The sequence below is a fragment of the Equus przewalskii genome, chromosome 26, assembly GCF_037783145.1.
Source record: "Equus przewalskii isolate Varuska chromosome 26, EquPr2, whole genome shotgun sequence".
Taxonomy (NCBI): Eukaryota; Metazoa; Chordata; class Mammalia; order Perissodactyla; family Equidae; genus Equus; species Equus przewalskii.
Genome location: NC_091856.1, coordinates 15062083 through 15083757, shown reverse-complemented (window position 1 = coordinate 15083757; position 21675 = coordinate 15062083). Strand labels below are relative to the sequence as shown.

Below are 21675 nucleotides of genomic sequence, written 5' to 3'. Positions count from 1 at the left end.
TAAGGAACAAAGACAAGCCCTCCTCCTTGTTCTCTGCTCAAATTCCTGACTCAGAATCCATGAGCACAATGAACCTTAATTCCTCATTCTGCAAATATAATTGCACATATGCTCCAAATGTGCTAAAAATAGTTTCTCAAAAAAGGGATGGGAATGAGGATGTAGGCAAATCCTAAACCCAATTTGTCTATTACTGGATACCCCTTCCCTCTCATCTGGCCTGAGATCCCCTCTGTTAAGGTTTACACCTTGGGTGAAGGGATCCAAAGAATTCTTGATGGCAGAAGTCGCTTTTAGGGTAGGAGAAAGAAGAGGGACGTTTCTTCTAGTGTCCTTGCATGAGTTTGCCGGGGAACTGGAATCCTAGAAGCAGAGAGGGTTTGTGCATCTTATCTCCCATTTGCTGCCTTGGAGAGCTCGAGGCTTGCACCAGAGAGAGGGAAAACCTGGAAAGGCCAGGAGGAGCAGGCCCTGCAGTGACAAGTCTCAAGCAGCCTCAGGTCCCACAGAACTCTTCTCTGGGGCATAAGCAGTGAAAAGAGGGGAATACAAAGTGGGGTTGTGCCCAGGAGATCAGCTTGGCTCCAGGCCCTGGTGATGGAGGTGTCAAGTCAGCCTGCCTAGGCATGTCTGCTTCCCATCAAAGCCTGCCTGGGTCCCCATGGCCACTGGACCACAGCCATCAGATTCAACTGTTAACGCCTCCATGTTGTAAGACCACTGGAAAGGACCTGAGAGACCATCCACTGTGTTCAGAATGCACCAGTTGGTACATAATTGGTGAAAACTGTGGAAGAAAATATCAACAGGGCAATTGTTGTTTTTGTTCCATCAAGAATACAGAGGGGTTAGAAGTGACCACATCACAAGCTATTGAGGCCGAAAAATACTATTTTCAAAGCTTTTTGTAGCGGGGAAACTTGAGGCATGGCAACCATAGGCCAGAAAGCCTGGGACCAGCTCTTAAGAAAGTTGACTTTGGGGGCTGGCCAAGTGGCATAGTGGTTAAGTTCATGTGCTCTGTTTCAGTGGCCCAGGGTTCACTGGTTCAGATCCTGGGCATGGACCTACACACCACTCATCAAGCCATGCTGTGGCAGCATCCCACATACAAAATAGAGGAAGATTGGCACAGTTGTTAGCTCAGTGATAATCTTCCTCAAGCAAAAAGAAAAAGAGGAAGATTGGCAACAGATGTTAGTTCAGGGCCAATTTTCCTCACCAAAGAAAGAAAGTTGACTTTGCATAATTCGTTAAATATGGCAATTGTTCAAAGGGCTGGAAAATGCAAGCATTTCCCAAATATGGCTCTTTCGTGGTCTCAGTGTATAGATGAAATTCTCCCACTATTTTCCTAGTTCTGGACACTTTAACTCCATTTACCTAACCAATAAGGAGGTGGTTATAATGGAGCCTACAGAACCTGAGTAAGGCAAGATGCTTGGGATACATCTGGCAGTAGGCTCTTCCACTACTGCCATCAAGAAACTCACATGCACTGTTGACATGCTTGAGTGCAACTTAAGACTGAGTGCTCCCTCATCTGTCCCAGCTTCCAGAGCTGACTACAAACCAAATGCAACAAGGTTTCAGAGTTTCTGAAGAGGGACTTTTCTTCGTGGTCCCTGAGGGACAGGGGAGGGACCAGAGAGCTGATGGAAATGGCAGGGAACAAAATTTTTATCCCAAAGGAGGATTTTTTGTAATAATGAGAGTTGTTCCAGTGTAGACTTGGGTATTACTTTGCAAGGAAGTGAGTTTCCTGTCATTTTCAGCCTTCAGGGAGAGACTGTCTATTGACTCCCACTCACTGGGTTCATTGCAAATTCAGGCCTCAGATAGGAGTTGATCCAGACAACACCTTAGTGATACAGACTCTAAGATTCTACAGCTTTACGAGCTGTCATAAAATCACTACCTTTGCAAAATCGGTGCAGCAATGGGTGTCAAAAAAAAACAAAAAGCAACCATTTCTTTTTAACTCAGAGCTGACTTTCATGCCTCAGTGCTTGAGAGAAGCCTCAGAGAAGCAACTGAAACGCTTATGTGCTTATGTCATTCTGCACCGAGAATCATTAATGTTATCTTCATAAATCTTTTTAGGGTTTTGTATTCTGAGGCTGGTTATGGGGTGATTTTCATCTCAGTGTCAACACCTGCAATTCCAGGCTTTGAAGCAGTGGTTCTCAACCGGGGGCTATTTTGCCCTCCAGGGGACATTTAGCAATGCTGGGAGACATTTTTGATTGTCATACTGCAAGCGGGGTAGTGCTGCTGGCATACTGGGTAGAGACCAGAGATTCCGCTAAGTATTTTGCAATGCACAGGACAGCCCCCTACAACAAGGAATTATCCAGCTCAAAACATCAATAGTGCCGCTATTGAGAAACCCTGCTCTAGAAGGATGGAGGAGAAAACAATAACAATAGCACTACTCTTACTTATTGACAGCCTACTGTACTTGGTACTTCACAAATGCACGTGATCTCGACACATTACATCACCTCATTAAGGTGGGCACTGTTATCCCCAGTGTGCAGGTGGGGAAGTTAAAGTCCAGAGAGGTGACATGGTTTGTCCAAGATCGAACAAGTCATAAACGCAGAACTGGGGCTCAAACCAAGGTTTGACTCTAAGGTCCAGGTTTGTAAACAGTATGGTATGCTGGGAGCCCTTTACATAATGACACACCGTTTGAGCCAAAATTTAGGCTGGATACAGCCACAAAAGTGCACCCAGGAGCAAAGGGCTTCAGAAAGAGACGAACCAAGCCCCAAATGGAACCTGCACCTTTTGAACGAACCTGAAGGGGGCACCCTCCCGAGTCAGGATGACGACTCCCAACAGATCCAAGCCCAGCTCCTCTGGGGTCAGCACACTTGCTACACTGCTTCCTGAAGAGGCATTTGTGGGGGCTGAGGAGGGAGGAGCGTGCTACCTGTCCATCCACCCCCTCCATGAGGTGAACTTTATTTTAGCGTGAGTTCACTGACTATCACAGGTCTCAAAAATTTTTAGCCGAAAATAACAACTTTCGCTGAGATTTTTGAGAACACCCTCTGGAGTTAGGCAGAGCCAAGTTCAAACACTTGCTCTTTTCACTTATTCATGGGGTCATTTGGGGCAGCAAGTGACTTTCTCTCCTTAAGCCTCAATTCTCCCAACTGTATGATGGGCATCATCATCATCATCGCTACTTCATGAAGTGTTATGAGGATGAAATGAGAAAACTTATGAGCCAGATGGAGGCCATAAAGCTCGATCGGTACCCAGAACAGAGTAAGAGACCAATGAAAATTAGACGATATACTGATACCACTATATCTCTATACGGTTGATAGTACACATCATTTTATTTTGGTGAAACGAAAAGAAGGGGAATGAGATCAGGGCTGAGGGGCCGAATGTGGCTGTGTGGGGTGGGGCTGGGCTGGGCATGTCCAGATGTGGAATGCCCATGTGGGGTGCCCCACACTCCACAAAGAACAGAGCATCTTGGAGTTAAAACTAGCTAGCAGGAAGAGCACAATGAATCCCGAGCAAGTGTCCTTTGTGATTCCAGTGAACATTTCTGTGGTTGCCTTTTCTAGATAAGTTATTTGTGGATGACTGTCATCTTCTCAGTTGCCAAAAATCCCATAATATAACACACACATGTTGATGCCGGATGCGCCAGTCTTCTGCTTGGAGTCTCTTAACAGACTTAAAATTCAGTGAATTCTGGGATCCATCAGAGACCCCCCGAGGCAGTCGGAAAATCTTGAGTCAGAAGCAGAAATGAAGCAGTCCACTTGTATCTTGAATTTTCTTTCTAAAAAGCTGCATGGCCCTCTCTGAGTTAGCAACTGGGATTTCAATATTTTATTCAACGAATATTTGATGTGACATATTTTACAACCAACAGCTGTTCGGATGAATTAGTCACCTCTGTGATGATTCTGTTACTCACACACAGGGCTTTTGTTTCCTGGAACTTAACCTCTTTCCCCAATTCTGGCCTGTCTCCAAAACCACTTCCTTTCACAACAATGGCATTTCTTTGCACAGGTATATTTGTTCAGAAAAGGGATCTCTAGCCAACTGCCCAAATTAAAGAATCTCAGAATACCAGAGTTGGAAGATCTTCAGAGACCTTTCACTAAAGAGATGAGGAAACGGAGACCAGAAAGACTGAGAGACTTGCCCAAAGTCACACAGCAAATTATCAGCAAAGCTAGAATTAATACCCTGGCTTTGTGACAGCTTGTTCCACTTTTGTTTACTATCCTATGAGATTTCTCATCTTCATCAGGGTAATTCCAAGGGGCAAGGAGAACAAAGTTTTCCCATGTTTCTCACTAATCAAAAAAGTTAAGAACATTATATTTCAAACACTTGAATAAAACCTGATGAAATTAGAAAGAGAATCTTAAGCGGGAAAATCACAAGGAAAACCACAAGATTTGTTGATTGGAGCAGACATGAAGTAGAGAAGGCTAATGTGGATCTCATGGTCTAAAATCTCCAAGAGCATCAATGTGAGGCCCACACATAGCTCCCAGGGACCCATCACACACATATGACAATGGTTGACAATGGGCCCAAACTAGAAAACCTTTGGGCTTCTTCAATATGGTACTCCAAAAGGAAATAAAGCTTACAGAAGATGTGACATTCGAAAGTTTTTTAAAAAGAAAATTAAGAAAAGAAATCTGTGTACATATTTTGCTTTCAACAATCCTGACCTTATTTAGCCTATTTTACTTCTGGTTTCCAGCGAGCCAAGAATATAATGAACAGACTTGGCCATCCTGACATCGCCCAGGGAAAAGTTGTGCAAAAGAAGGACAATCTATCCCTTGTAGTGACCAGTTCTCTTCTTTCTTTCCTGCCATCTTGATGTCATCACTTCAAGGCTACAGTGCTCTTAATTTCAGCCAGAAATCTTTGAAAAAGAGTAGAATTTTCTGGCCTTTGGGAAAGTAACCAGCTTTCCTGACCTGGATCATTTTCAGTCTGGTAAACCAAAGCTGCTCCTAATAAAGTTCAAATGAAAGTTTGGCTCCACTGTGGGGCCTATGGTGGCGAGACCTTAGCTTTAGGCCAGAAAGAAAGCTCTAGTCCCACCTACAGGCACCCCCAAAGCAGGGTTCAAATTTCCTTAAGTCAAAGCTCGAAGGCTCAGAATCAGTCTAAAATCAAGTGTCAGGGTTGTCTTTCTTTGTTCATTTGTGTGAAATCAATTTTCTTATAAACACTATTTATTTCCTCATCTCCTTTGGGGCTTTCTAGGTATTAAAACAGGATTTCATTTATGGTTTATTGTTTTTACGATTCAACAATCATTCTTGAATATGACCATGAAAAGAATTATCTGGAGCACTCTTTAAAAAACATAAATTCCAGGGCTCCTTACCTGGATCACTGAATCCAAATTTCCTGGAATGAAGCCCAAGAATCTGTATTTTTAAAAAGTGTCCCAGGTGATTCTAATGCCCAGGATTTTAGTAGTCTAGTTACATTTCCCCTTCCTGTCTCCCTTCCTTCCTCTCTTCCTTCCTTTCCTCCTTGTGGCTGCCCTCAAAATCTAAGCACCACATATAATGGTTTTGGAAGAGAGGTACGATTCTCAGTTCCAAACCACCACCAGTTTGACAAGTAACATTTTGGTAGAAACATGTCTATAAGCCTGGAACTTCCTGTATGGCTACTGGCACTTAAAGAATTTTAGGATCAGAATTAGAAAGGTGGTTGTGTTCTTTCTTCTTGAAGATATCTAGGGAAACAGACATACATCTAAGTGCAAATTCTCATGCTTTATTTGAGGTCTTTATCGTATTCAGAATGGCCCAGACATAAAGAATGAAGATGTGGCCTAAACCCTACACACACTTGAAGTTCTGAGTTAGGTTGCTATTATCCTTTCTTTTCCTAAACTAAATGGCCCAAATTTCCCTTAATGTTTCCTTGTAGGCATTCTCCCTGTCCTTTGATTACTATTTTCTACGGCTCCTTCACATTCTTCAAGCTACTCTTGGTTCACCAACAGGGACTAAAATACCTTCAGGGCATAGCTGTACTAATATACTTTATAGTTTGAAAACAGCTCATACATCCCTTTACAAGAATCCAGTTTATTGCTGGGGAGTGACTTAGACTAGTGACCCAACTCTAAAGATCTACAGACTAACGTTTTGCTTCAAACAAAGTTTCCTTTAGAATTCCTTTATTTAGTGGTTCTGCTACATCTGAACTGTAGACAGTTTCTGGGATTCCTATTACATAAAGATCAGATTCCGAATTTGATCTCTAAACCACCCCTATTTTCTCTTATTCTCTCCTTCTTTTCCCTCTGAATTCCTGAGTTCTTCTAGTTCGTCTTCTTTCTTATTCATTGGCTTTTCTGTACTTTCCCTAAGGCTGGTCCGTTTTCCCTCAGGCTTGCAGTTTTTCAATTGCACAGTCATGCTTCTGGAAGACGGGAGTATTAGCCCCCATGTCCTCCTTTTCCGGAATCTGTGCCCTTTGCCACATTAACTCAGAAGTTCCTTCCGCTGAAGGTTGACGCTCCGTCTCCTCCCCTTGGCTCTGGGATTGGCCATGGACTGACTTTGGCTAGTGGCTCATGGGCAGTTCTGAGCCTACGCCTCGGTTCTGCTCAGCCCTCTTGCACTTCTGCCTTTGCCATAGAAAGAAATCGTCGTGGTTAACTCGTTAGTGTAAGGAAAGCAAGAGAAGACTCATCTAACCTACAGCTTAGAGTCACTTAAATTAACAGGGCCAGGGCAGCCAATCCACACAGACTTCGTAACACTGTAGGATGCCTATGTTTCCAATGAGCCTTTAGAGCTGTTCAAATGACAATGAGTGAGAGAACTACACTATGCTGGACTCCAGGAGAGTGGCTTAGATGACTGAGTATCCTTTAAGGGAGGAGGGAAGACATCTCCTTTCTTTCCTTGGGACTAGAGCTTAAAGACGCTGAACGTTGTAGTAGAGAAGACGCGAGGAAGATGAGGGGAAGCAGAAACTGATTCTGGGGCAGGAAGAAACACCTCTCTAGGAGGCCCCGAGGAGGAAACGATGCCTACCAGCAGCCCTGATCCTACAGAAAAGCAGGTCCAGAGAACACAGCTCATCCCACGGAAAATGACTGTGGCAGAAGGAAATGTCCCTTGAATCCAGGCCTCGATCGGCACCTCCATCTCTACCCCCAGGCTCTTATGATCTCTTTCCTTCTGGCTTGGGAATCTGTCTCTTAAACGGGCTCCAAGAGATTGCCTGCATATATCGAGTGAGCTCGTTATCCTGTTGACTCAAGACATAAAAAGACATTTTCTTTATTTTTCTGAGTACGATCACTCCCACGCAAACAATAAACCAGCCCCTAACTCTTACACCTCACTCCAATGGTCATTTTAGCCAAAACTGAGTCTCGATTTAAGACCCTCCCTCCACGGGGAATTGTTCATCCCGCAGGTGAGAGTTACGACCTAAGGGGCCAGAAGAACAATATATTTGTGATCAAGCCAGAGTGAACCTGCCAACGGCATTTTCCAATGCCATTTAAGAAAAACAGACAAGGTCATATAACTAATTTTAGCCTATTTTCCAAATCCTTTCTGCCTAGCATCTATAATAACGCCTACTAGAGGAAATGAATGCACATCAGGCTCAGTGAGAAAAGATATCCAGTTGTTTTTTTTTAAAGATATCCAGTTTTTAAAGAAAGAATTTTAAATGATTTTCTGCCCATTAGCATATACGCTGTCTCCCTTCCCGTCAGAGGTATTCTCATCCTGAAATTCCTTGAACTCCTCAGTAGCACATGACCCACCCAGAACCTGACCCGCGGTTCTTGCTGTGACTAGACGGGGCCCAGGCCACTTGGTTCCCAGGGGCTTGCCAATTTGGACTGGAGAGTTCCTGTGTCAGGCAGGGGTCCCCCGATGCCCAGTGCACTAGGTCCCAATTCTTTCATTCAACAAATAGCTAGGGAGCCTCTGCTTTGTGCCAGACCCATCTGTTGTGATTATGTAAGAAAGGGGCAGGGAAATGACTGGAACTGTGATCACAAGTAAAGACAAAGAGATGCTGGATCGTGTCAACTGTCACTGCAGCTAAAAGCACCATGGACCTGCCGCTTTGAGACCTAAACAAACTTCCTATGAAACCATTTCTCAGAGCTGCCTTTTCCTCTCCAATTTACTGTCAATATTTCCAACAATCTTTGGCTCCTCATCTTGTCTAAGATGCAGCAAGAAGTGCCACTGCTGAGGAGAGGGAACCCCTGAGGCTCAGGTCTGAGTGACTTCCACCTGCCCCCTCTCATTTCTCTCTTCTGGGTTTCTAACAGGAAGTCCTGTCATCAGCGGTCCCGGAGGAACTTGTCCATACAAGCTGGATGCCAGTATTTACAGGATTAAAATTTTCTTCTTCCAATGCCATAATTGTTGGTAATAGTTCAGCCTTTGTCTTTTGTATTTGAAGACAGTGTGTGTACACATTTATGTGTATATATTTGCACACATGTGTATGTATATGCATACACACACACATCCCATACACACTTTTTCTTAGCCAGTTTCTCCCACAAGTGGCCAGGCTGCTCTGAGAACTATTAAAGGGACATCAGGGTCCAAGCAGGGTAGGGACATAGGCCTTTGGGGCTTACACTGGGTCTGCTTTTCCCTTTGGTGACACTACTGGAGTCCCCTGGGGACTCTCTCAGTCTGTATTCACCCTGGGGTACAAACAGCTGGTGGCAAGTTAGCGCTACTCTTTGTATTCTGAAAGAGCTCATGATGTCAGGAGAGAGAGATGAAGCTCTGACGGTGAGAGTTCAGGCAGAATTTGGTGGCATGCGTGGACTGGGAGATTTGGTTCTAAGGCACCTACACTCACCAACTTCCACCCCTACGTCATATCTCTGGCTGGGTGTCCTGGGAGCTGGGGTGACTGCGGTTCTCAAGCCAAAATCTACATTTTTGCTCTTGCAAGAGCCTGGCCAGCCACTGGCCACAGGAAGGTCACTTATCTCCCAGACTCAAATGTTCAGAACCTTGTTGAGAACCATAAAGGAAGCGACCCACCCTGTGCACAGTGAAAGCAGACAACCCCAGGTTAATTTCTAGCCCAGGCTCATAACCCCAGGGGTGCTCATTCAGCACTTCTATATGACACGTTTCTATTCCAAGACCCTTGGCTACAGTTTTCCATTTCAAATTGATCAAATGTAGCAAGTTTGAAAACAGACCTACGACAGCAGCAATAACAGCTAACAGCCTGACCCAAAGGAGGAAAAAGACAAAAGCTGATGGAAGAATTTTCAAAGTCGCATTTGGTGAAGGGACACGCTGCTTACAACACCTCATTGGTCCCTGAAGGCGTCACTGTACTATATGAAAGCCCCATACAATAATTAGTACTCAGAGTAATAACTCTGGGTATCTGGAAAAGTTTAAATGATATCAGTGTACTCTGTTTAGGAAGATAATTCCAAAGCTCTGCAAAAAGCTGACGGCATGGAGAAAGGCCCCCTAGAGGAGAGTAGTGGTTACTGCGGCGTAAACCACAGCGTGGGGACCCCGGGCTGGAAACCACCTACCTCTGAATGTTGTCTTCAAGCTGTTTGACTCGGAACTCATCCTCCTCAGACTGCCTCCTCCTGGCTTCCTCCTCCTCGGCAGTTCCGGCGGGTATACCCTGCAGCAGCCATTTTTCCCGAAGCACTTTGGACTGTGGGAACAGCGAAGAGAACAGACGACATGATACCCTACAGTCCACAGCCTCCTCTCCGGCCACAGGGCGCCGTTTTAGCTCCGCCCCTCATCAGTGTTCACCTCCATCGCTGCCTTCACCTCCTCACTAACTTGGCTCCCTACGTCCCTCCAACCCAACCCCCAGAGAGCCACCAGAAGGATTTATTTTTACATTTTCTACTATTAAAAAATTCTGAAAACATACAGAAAAAGAGGAAGATGTATAATGAATGTCCATGTTACCTCATCTAGATTTAACAATTATAAGCATTTTGCCATATTTTCCTATGTGTATATATATAATTTTTTTTTTTTTTTTGGTGAGGAAGATTGGCCCTGAGCTAACATCCATTGCCAATCTTCCTCTTTTCACTTGAGGAAGATGGTACCTGAGCTAACACCTGTGCCAATCTTCCTCTATTTTGTATGTGGGATGCTACCATAGCATGGCTTGATGAACGATGTGTAGGTCTAAGCCCAGCATCCCAACCTGTGAATCCAGGCTGCCAAAGCAGAGCATGTGAACTTAACCATTACGCCATGGGCAGGCCCCCCATTATATTTTTTCCCCAAAGCGTTTAAATAACAAACACCACGACATTTCATCCATAAAGATTTCAGTATAAATCTCCAAAAAATAAGGACATTTTTCTATGCAACTACGGTTGCATTATAAAGTTTCCTAGGATCGCCTAATAGCCAGTCCATCTTAAAGTGTTCTTTTTAAAAGATTACTCTGTCATGCCTCTTCTTAAAAACTCTAGAAGACTCCCAACCGTCCTCAGCAGCGGTCTCTAAATGGTATTAAAATCATGCGCCCTACCTGTGCCCATGTCCTAATACACTGAGGAGTGAAATAAAAAGTTTTTGTGTTTCAGGTTAATGGTTGGGTGGAAGTGATTACAGCTTTGAGAAAGGAAATAAAACAGCTCAAGAGAAAGGCATGTTGAAACTTTCTAAAACAGAGAGCAAGGTGAGGAAGGTGTGGGACAGCATTGTTTTGATTTGGTTCCCATTACACGGACACTAGATGGCAGATGGCGGCTAGAGGATGTCTGCAGATGTTGGACCCTGGGCATCATGGCTGAGCGTCCCCTTGGGCAGGTCGGTGGTCATGGGAATGGACCACTGTGAGGACACACTGCCCAGTCTGCCAGAAGCAGGGCACATGACCAGTTCTTCCCAGCGAGGACAGAAATACTGGCCTCGAAGCCAGGCCACATAGACTAAGGGCTGGGTTCCCTGGCCCCCTGGCATTCCTCTGTCAAGATCTCATTTGACCTTTTTAGGCAGGGTGAGCAAGGGAAAAGGAAAGGGAGCTCTCATAATGACTAAGAGCCAGGTCACGCATGGCCTGGAGCCAGTTAAATACGATTTACAGAAATGAGAGAGTGGGATATGTCTCTAGTATCGTGGACACAAAATTCATACTCAACCACGGTTTCCTTTCTATAGTGCTTATGAGCGAAAGATACACAATTCCATAGACTCATTTTTATGTGGGATTAGTGCTACTTATTAAGAACCTATAAAATGAGTTACTAAAAATTACTAACATTTAGGAATAGTAAGTTAGAACACACTAATGGTTCTGATTCGCCATTCTACTGGGAAATCCAGTGACCATTCAGGACGGTGGAGCCCCTGCTGGCTGCACGTGAGCAAGTTCTGATGGCTGGAATTCCTGCACTTCTGGACGGACCTTTTGTCAGCCATGCATCATGAGCGTGGTATCCAGGCAGCCATGGTCTTCACTGGTATTATTCTTGCTTTTCAATGATAAATCACCATTGGTGGCCATCTGTTTGGTTACTCTTACAGTCCATGGAGAGGCAGATTTATGGCACTTGACCTGTAGCTTTCCATTAGTTAAAGATACAAGTTTGTTCATACACAAGTGATTCCTAACTGTGCTGCTAAAGTGATTGTAGACAGGAACCACCTCCTTGCCCCAATATGCTTGAATGGTTACACGTCATTAGTACCATGCTGCCTGTAAATGTGTTATATACAATTAGTTTGTAACTATCACCAACGATAGTGTTAAAAAGTACTTAAAAATGTATAGGGCATTGTTGAATAATATAAAATCACGTGTAAAAGCTCACAGTACAATTTGTTTCTGTTGGTTGCTCTCTCATATGGACTGAATTGTGCCCCCCCTCAAAATTCCTATGTTGAAGTCCTAACCCCCAGTACCTCAGAATGTGACTGTATTTGGAAACAGGTCCTTAAAAAGGTGGTTAAGGTTAAATGAGGTCATTGGGATGGGCTCTAATCCAACATGATGGGGGTCCTTATAGGAAGAGAAAAGTAGAACACAGACACACAGAGAAAGAACACCACATAAAGACACTTGAGGAAGACAACCCATCTACAAGCCAAGGAGAGGGGCGTCCAAAGAAACCAACCCTGCTAACACCTTGATCTGGGACTTCTTGCCTCTAGAACTGCGACAGAATAAATTTCTATTGTTTAAGCCAGCCAGTCTGTGGTATTTGTTGCAGCAGCCCTGGCAAACCACAACATTCTCCAAAGCTTCGTCATAGAGATGTTTTCTCCATTGGAAAGTGGGAATGGGTGGGCTCAATTGATTGCCCAATTTAGAAGAAAACAAAATTCAGAACCACTATTCACTCAAGCCACTCAAAATTCCCCAGAGAGATCATGCTTGCATACTGCAAGAGGCCGTGTTGGACACTGGTCAACAGCCAGGAGCCTGTCTGCCATTTACTAGCTGTATGAGCTCGGACAGGCTCCTTAGCCTCAATGAGCCTCAGTTTCCTCATCTGTAAAATGGACCCAACAACAGTGCCCACCTCAGAGGGTTGTTATGAGCATTAAATGAGTTCACACAGTAGTTCTGGGTCCATACTGAATATTCCAGAAATGTTTATTATTGTTGTTCTTCCTGTTCCTTGGCCTCTCCTCCTTTCACCTGAGCAAGAGCAGATAAATTGTCACCTGAGAAGGCTTCATCCACCTCTGCTGGCAGGTTCGATGGCCTTCTGCTCTGTCTCCTATAGTGAAGAACCGACTTAAGAACTCTTTCTTTCATACTGTCCTCAAATTATTTCTCTTTCAGGCTATCCCTCCTTTAGACTCCCAGCTCCTCAAAGGCTGGGACTGTCCCTTATTCACCTTTGCATCTCCTTGTCACACCTAGCCCCATTCCAGTGAATGAATAAGTAAATGGGTGAATTGGAAAGTTCTCGATTTTCTTCCATTCTGATTACTTGGGGGGGGAGGGGGTGTCACACTTTCAGAGTTCTTCCTGTGCTGGAAGCTTTGACATTAACCTAGTCAACCCACAGAAGGTAAAAATCTTATTAGGATTTTGGGAGATGGATATGCTGGCAACCCTGGTCGTGCGTGTGGACCCTTCTGGAAAGGCAGCCACGGATAGTCCCAGCGTCCTCCACCCCAGCAGAGATGCCCTCCAACCAGGGCTTCTCGAAATACAAGGAAGTGGCTGTTCTTAGGAATGTTCTCTCTGCTCTTCTTCATACAGCACCTCTTGCCCCAAAGGAAAGGTCCCCTCATTTCTGGCTGACTGAACCAGCGCCTTCAGTCAGTACCTCTGACAAAAGCAGCCTGGTGGCCGTAAGCACCGGAAGCACATGTGCCCCCAGCTCTGTCTCTCCTCTGGATATGGCACTGACGTTACCAAAAACATCCCCCACAGCTGCCGTCAGGAAGAGATGATCTAATAGAACAAGGCAGAAGGCCCGGTCTCAGGGAAGTCTGTTTCACAAAGGTGCTTTGACATTAAAAAAACAAAAAAGCACAGTTGATTTTTCACTTGGCCCCAAAGTAAGGCTGTCAGGGGAAACCATCAATTCAAATTCATTTCCTCCCCAGGCTTCTTTCACCTTTTCCAGCTCCCTCATGTTGTCTCTGAGGACCGACCGTGTTAGGGCCAAGGAATATAACGCACTTGCGCGTACTCATCACGCACACCCCTCAAATCACCAGCTTCCTGTTACTGTCCTGGCGCTGATTGGCAGCCTGAGTGTTTCAGAATTTCATGACAAGCAGAGCTCAGCAGAACTAAAGAGTTTTCTCTTTTTATGTTTTTATTGTCCAAATAACATCCATCAAAAAAAAATGTATCATGGCTTAGAGGTGCTAAAAACCGTCATAGCTTCACATGCATCAAGTGGATGGAACTGTGAAGCGTCAAGACAAGGAAAGAACACCTGGAGAGCTGGCGGCTGGACAATGGTGCCTTGGCAGGGCCTCCTGAAAGGCAGGACAGAGGGAGCTCCTAAAGTAAATCTGGTTCTTGCTCTATGGGGCTTTCCAGCTTTGGAAAACAAAACTAGAACAGAGCTTCTCAAACTTCAGTATGCACAAGGATCACTGGGAGAGCCTGCTAAAACACAGATGCCGGGGCCCCACCCACAGAGATGTTGACTCTGTGAGTCTGGGGCAGGGCCTGGGAATCTGAATTTTAACAAGCTCCCATGTGATGCTGTCGTTGACGCTGCTGGTCCGAGGACCACAATTTGAGTAGCACTGCCTGAGAACCTGTGACTATCCAAATGCCCGAAGAATGCATGAGCTTTCCTGCTGGCTGGCCAACACACTGATGCAAAAAGGAACTCCTCATCCTCTCACAAACCTGCCTCTCCTCCTGCACCTCCATCCCAGGAGGAGTAGCTCGGTGAGCGTAGGGATTCCCAAGCTGTCTTCAGGGCCTGGCACAGTGCCTGGCATGTGGGGAATGGATGGGGTACCACTGCTCCTGAAATGGGGATGCAGGAGAGATGAAATAGGTGCGAATATTAAGTAAGTTATCCATGGTCACAGATTTCGTAAGGTGTGGATCTGAGATTTGAAGCCAAATGGTGTGCTCTGCTATTTTGCCTAAGATCACCCAAGAATTATTTTTTTTCTCAAGTAGGATTTACAAAATCATCAGACACCACTGACCTACTGTCTAGCATGGATAACTATTTTCCAGCTTCTGCAAAAGTGGGTCCCATATGATGATCTCTCTCATTTATCCCTGAGTCCCTCAGAGTCAGGTGCTCTCTGTCTTATTCATCCTCAGAGGCTGACACGCAAGGTTATAGCTGTCGATCATAAACTCCTGTCAAATGAACGAATGATCAAAAAACCATGCACGCGCACTGTATTTTAGCAAATATAAAATCTTAGACTATTACAGCTAAGAAGATCTTAGAGACCATCTAATCAAACTTTTTCTTTTTCTGGCCTTACTGAGGTATAACTTACCAAAAATATTGTACATACTTAAAGTGTATAAGGTGATTAATCAAACCTTTTAAATCTACAGATAAGGTAATTGAGGTTAAGCTACTTTTCCAGGTGATCCAGATAAACAGTGAGGAGTGTCCGGGGTGGGTGGGGAAGAATGGGAAGTTGGAGACGAATTGGCACTAGAAAGTCTCTGAAATTTTTCTGATCATTGTAATTTTTATAAAGCCATATCTAGCAATCATTTTAATTTATAGTTCTGGCTTTGCTATCATAGTTAGATAAGACCTCCTCACCCTAAGACTATAAAAACATTTACGTCTCATTTCTTCTTCTACTTCTATGATTTTACTTTTGACTCCAAATCTTTCCTTCCCCTGTGATCTAACTAAAGCTGACATTGGCTGCATTAGTGGATGATGGCTGGAATCTGGCCGAATTCAATTTTCTAACAGAAAATGGATTAAACGCAAGGTGGGGCAATAGCGGTGTTTGTGTTCACAGTCGCTTGTGTCCCTGTTCCATTCTCCTTCTCCTTCCCTGAAACACTTCCCTCCCTCCCCATTGCCTCCCAATAAGACCTTGGTTGGGGTTTTAGGTTTTGTTCCCTGATTTAGTCCACACAGCCAGAAGCTGACCCAAGACTTCTGATAGAAGAAACCAAGTTTTAACTTCCACTCAAGCTCTTTTGACATGGTGGAGGCGCCATGATGGAAAAAAGGACGAGATGTAAATTTTCTTTACACTATGTTCCCTGTTTGTCTGTCCAATATTTTTCAATTGAAATTGGCCTTACACACATACTAATAACCAAGAAAAGTCTAAAATTAGTGCTCCAGGTTCACAATAGTGAAAGACACTGTAATATCTTTGCAACAAGACTCCTGATGCCTTCAGGCTATTCAGCGAATGACCTTGGTGGGTTGACAATAAATGTCTGGCAGGGTCACAAGTCAGCCTTTGATTTTTTTTTTCATTCAGTCTTCTTTAAAGAAAAGGCTGTGGTTTTTAAAATATAATGACAATTTTCATAGCTTGGATTAGAAGAAAACACTAGTCAGGGTCCCCTGCTCATGAATAAACAATTCAAAGGCAGCTTATGTATGGAAGATGTGGTATTCGCAATTTGATTCTGATGGTACTGACTGTCATACAAACCTTTACAAATGTGACAGTCCCAAAAGGATTCATGTGGCAATATGTATTGAGTGCCTACCCTGTGCCGGGACCTTGAACAGACCAATAAAATAGACAAATCTCTGGCAATTCAACCAAGAGGCAAAGGGAATATTAAATTCAGTCTGTCTGGTATCATACAATAGTTGATTTATTTTTTAAAACTCATATTATCACAAGTCACATAATAAAAGCAATAAAAATAAATAATTGTTTCCATGAAATAAAAAGGCAAGACAATTTTTCAAAAGAAGAATAATGATGCCTCTTGCCTTATGAAATAATACATTAAAAAGATAGAGGAATTAAATGAGGATGGTATGGGAATGGCAGATTAATGCAATAAAAAGAATCCACAAATGGTGGACTCGAGTATAAATCAGAAATACATATATGATAAAGAAGACATTTAAATCAGTGAGGAAAAGGACGAATTAATCAATAATTCATGTTGAGACAACTGGCTCACCATCATTAAAAAGTAAAGTTATTCCTACCTCATACCTTATAGGAAAATAAATTCTAGATGGATTAAAACTATTGAAGTATAAGAAACATCGTAGATAAGTGTTTGAGATGGAGATGTTGTTTCACAGGACATGGAAGTCAGAAATCACAAAGGAAAAGAATGTTAGATGTGATTTCACAAATATTATAAAGTTCTGTATGAGAATTTATTTATTTATTTATTTTTGAGGAAGATTAGCCCTGAGCTAACTGCTGCCAATCCTCCCCTTTTCACTGAGGAAGACTGGCCCTGAGCTCACATCCGTGCCCATCTTCCTCTACTTTATATGTGGGATGCCTACCACAGCATGGTGTGCCAAGCGGTGCCATGTCCGCACCCGGGATCCGAACCAGCAAAACCCGGGCCGTCAAAGCAGAACGTGCGAACTTAACTGCTGTGTCACCGGGCCGGCTCCTGTATGAGTTTAAAAGAGCCCATATACAAAAATCAAAAAAGAGGTAAAGATGAATGTATTCTGGATACTAATGTTAATATAATTTCATTTAACTCACAGGCTCATGAAACCTGTGAACAAGATTTATGTATCTTAATCTACAAAAATATATCGGGGAAAAAGTATAGAAGGATATACCTCTGTGTAGGTTATATCTGGGTGGTGAGTACACTGTCGATACGTTTTTTTCTTTGCATTTTCCTGTACTTTTAAATTTTACTCTTGCAGTGATCATACATTCCTTCCTTTTATAATCAGCAAAAATAATAGAGCTATTAAAATTGCTCACTGGTCCCAGATGTGAGCATTTCTTGGAAATTCTTACATCACAAAAGATAAGATACTAAGCATAGCTAAGTTTCTTGTAAAAAGAGATCTGACTTGAATTTGGCCAGGACTTCAAAGTACCCAGAAGTTTCCTAACCACTAGAGTGTAGCAGCTAATATTTTAACATTTCATACTTTGGTCCTTCATTGCATTATAGAATTTGCTTATTGTTCATATATAAAGAAACAATACTGTATTTTGCGGAGTTACTATATAGCCATAAATATTTCAATTAGCAAGTATATTAATCAGATATACAAGTATCAGGACTATTGTCTTGCATTCTATTTATTTGCTTTGATAAGAGACCAGTGAATCTGTCTAAATAATTCATGTCTCATTGCACAAGAATGTGTCCATAGACTGATAATGAGAATCATATCTTAACAAACATGAAATCTAATTCTAATGCTTTTCCGTTTAACTTTGCACGAGAAAAGTATCTTTTTCCTTAGAAAGCATCTGGGCTTTTGTAAAATGGTGAAATAAATATTAATTACTGACATATTTCTTAATATTTTCTACTCCAAGGAACTATCAATAATCACTGTGGCCTGTCTCCACATGATCTCAATTTTCTGGAGTCCATGAAAATACACTTAGAGTAAAAGAGACAGTGATGACGGTAACCGACATCTCTCTAAACAAATTGCTCAAAAGAAAACATTTCATTTGAAGAAAACAGTGTCTGGGAGAAAGCACAATTGTGGAGGCAGACAGCCCTGGGGTTCAATTGGGCTCCCTCACTTACAGTCTCTAAGTTTTTGGGCCAGTTACTTTGCTTCATGAGTTTGTTTCCTTGCCTGTATGATGGGGAGAGTAATATCCACTTTGTGGTCATTATTGAAGGATGCATTCAAAGTCTTTTTGTTGTTAGCACCACGGAGTTGATTCCAACTCCTAGCGACCCTGTGGACAGCAGAGCGGAACCCTGCCTGGTCTTTTTGTGCCATCTTCTCACTTCCCAGTGCTGTATCAGACAATGCTCTGCTGCTATTCACAGGGTTTTTGTGGCCAATTTTTCTAGTGGGTGGCCAGGTCCTTCCTAGTCTGTCTTAGTCTGGAAGCTCTGCTGAAACCTGTCCACCATGGATGACTCTGCTGGTATTTGAAATACAGGTGGCAGAGCTTTCAGCATCACAGCAACATGCACTGCCACAATATGGTAACTGACAGACGGCTGGTATGGTTCCCTGACCCAGAAATTAACCCAGGCCGTGGCAGTGAGAGTGCTTAATCTTAACCACCAGGCCACATGTTACGCACTCCAAAAAATGATGACTATTATCAAGGGTGGACAAGAAGATGACAAGGCTACCACGCTGCCAGAAGGAAGGTGGCTGAGTCTCCACCAAGAGGCTCACAGAACAACTATAACCTCAGTGAGTTTACTACCATCCAGGGGTGAGGCTGCCAAGCTCAAAACTGGCCAATCACAAGCAAGATGACTCACACTACTCAAGTTCAGTCAACAGTCAACTGATGTAAAGTAGAACATTATCCTCTTTGGTGCCAGAAGTGATCCTCTCTCTCAGTCGGGCGCTGCCTTCCTTATATTAAAATAACTCAATTACTTTGGGGAGGATGGACTCAGAACAAAGAGAGGCAGTGTTGTGAGGGAAGTTTCACCTGGGCCAAGGTGAGGCCTGATGACTCTCCTTGCCTTACTGCAGACCCACCTCACCAGAGCACAGAAACTTGGTACCTCCCAGAGCTGGGGTCTCTCTCCAGGGCGATACCAGGTGAACCACCTTTGGGACCTCTGAGCTTTCCTTCTTCACTGTTCAAAGCTAGTGATCCACTCTCATTCTGTCTACACAGGCCTTCTCTAGAGAGAGAAAATTACAATGCACTGGTCTCCACTTACTAAATTGCCATCACTTCCAGTCCTTCCTCCCCAGGTTACAGCAAGATTACCTTGGTGAAACTGCTGGCTGTTCTCTTAGATAACCAATCTCATCAACTGTGTGAAATTTTACCATGATTACCATAAAGAATTATCTGATTTCCTTGTTTCCAAGTCTTTGAAGAAATCTCACGGCTTCCCCATGCAATACTGAGTCATTGTCACTGTTGTTTCTGTTGATTGGATGGGTGCATGGATGGATGGATACATGGATGGATGAAAATAGATAGATGGAACTTGAAAAGAATGTTGTAACGCTGTACTGGACATCAGCAATGATTGAGTTCTTGGTGTCTTATTTGGCATCCAGAATGACGACAAGTGGGAAGAAGAAACTTGATCTTCTGACATGTGTTTATTGCCTGACTTTTGATTCAAGGAATGAAAAAGCAAAGAACTACACTGAGCTTCCAGAGAAGAGAGGCTGTCTAGTCCAAAACAGCCTCCCATTCTTTCAGTCCTCTGATTGAAAAGTTCACCTTTGGGGCTGGCCCCGTGGCCAAGTGGTTGAGTTCGCATGCTCTGCTTCGGTGGTCCAGGGATCGCCAGTTTGGATCCTGGGTGAGGACCTAGCATGGCTCATCAAGCCATGCTGAGGTGGCATCCCTCACAGAAGAACTAGAAGGACCTACGACTAGGATATACAACTATGTACCAGGGGGCTTTGGGGAGGAAAAAAAAAAAGAGAGGAAGATTGGCAACAGATGTTAGTTCAAGGCCAATCTTCCTCACCAAAAAACATACCTTAAAAAAAAAAGTTCACCTTTAATCAAGAAGTCACTGAGGTTTTAGTACATTTTGGTCTCTCATAAGGAGTGAGTTGACTATACTCTGAGCCAGAGACCAAAATCTGTCCAGATTGACCTTGAACATTTGCTTGGTTCTATTAAGTGTTTTCAAGCCCTACTCTCTGTAAGAAGAAGCTACTAATATTAGCCCTCAATCCTCCCTCAGGAATGTTGTAAGGAAAGAGAAACAGCAGATGGGGTATATTGCAAGATCCTACATATAGGATCCTACATATAGGAAAGTCCATAAAAGGATTTACACGATGAGCAGGGAGAAAGGGCAATATTTTCGCTAGCATGCTGTTTTTCTTCCTTCTAAACACATAGCTCTTGTTAAAGTTAATGGAAAACTGATAAATATGCTAAGCAGATTTAGGTCCTGCTGCTATTTGAAATCAGTAGCCAGCCTGCTGCTGGTTCTCATTTTGAGGATTCATTTAGCACAACCCTGTCTTCTAGAAAGGAATGGGAAATGCAACCACAAAGGTTCATCTTGTTTTAAAAAATCCAAATAATCCACACCTAGCATCACCCTGAAAGTCAGCCCCACCTTCCCAACCAGCCCTTCGAGCAACGCAATTCTGACCGTGCAATGTCACGGCAACTTGAGGCGAGCAGGTGAAGGTTTTCCTGAAAAAGCCCAGAAGCAGTAAAAGGAAGCAGCGACTCCGGGCTGGCCACCAGAGCGTGGTCACATCATTCTCTGAGCCTGCAGAAAGCAACATTCTGCAAGCAGTGGAGTCCTTGTGACAGTGACAGAGCTTTCTCCCGGGCTGTAATCAATTACGATGCTTAAGTGCACTATGTTTCAAAGAAAAATAATAAATAAACATCTCCCTTTCTCTCTCTCTCTCTCTCACATGGTGCAATGGAGACTCAAGCAAGTCAAATAATTTCAATGCCATCTTTTGACCAACTGCTTGTTCTAATAGAACACTTTCAAAATTGTTAAAGTAGAAATTAAACAAATGAGTAATCTGAAATACACAGGGTTGCTCTTTATTTTATCTCCCTTTTCTCCAGATCAAGAAAGAAAACAGTGCTATTTTTAACTTAAAAAAGAACATTATGTTAAATGTATCTATTGGAACCCCAGAGGAACGTACACAGCACCTATGCACTGAGGACACAGCCCCGCTCACTGCCTCACCCACCATATGGAAATTCCCATTCCATTTCTATATATAGCCACCACATTTCGCATGTACACACCAGTCTCCAAACCCATCCACATGCACACTACAATCTCATCTGGCTTGCAGAAACCGGAATGCTGTAACAATGCTGCGAATTTGAGAAATTCACAAGAAAAGCCAAGGGATGGTTTCCTGAGTGAATGAAAAAGGGCTGGTTCAGTCAGCGGCAGCGGCTTCACGCCAGGGCAGGCTCTGCCCATCTCTCTGGAGTGTGATCTGCATGTCTAATCACGGAAGAGGTCCCTGGGATCAGCACTTACCTTGGAATGCTGCAGCAGAAGTATCTGCTCATCGAGCTCCTGTCGCTTGCCTTCTATTTCCGTCTGTCTCTTTCTTTTTTCCTTGAAAATAAAGAG

At 43.5% G+C, this 21675-nt stretch overlaps 1 protein-coding gene across 25 annotated transcripts in view; it reads right to left on the bottom strand.

Annotated features, from left to right (window-relative positions):
• The window catches only part of PALM2AKAP2 (PALM2 and AKAP2 fusion), a 467702-nt gene that overhangs the window by 255035 nt on the left and 190992 nt on the right, over window positions 1-21675 (bottom strand). For 21 of the 25 annotated variants that reach the window (XM_070594973.1, XM_070594981.1, XM_070594978.1 and 18 more), the window contains 2 exons: window positions 21580-21660; window positions 9587-9717 (listed from right to left, as the gene is read on the bottom strand). In XM_070594973.1, the coding sequence (XP_070451074.1) occupies window positions 9587-9717; window positions 21580-21660 (212 nt within the window). Of the gene's footprint in view, window positions 1-9586; window positions 9718-16948; window positions 17057-21579; window positions 21661-21675 lie in introns of those variants that run through there. The other 4 variants (XM_070594970.1, XM_070594979.1, XM_070594982.1 and 1 more) reach the window with 1 other exon arrangement.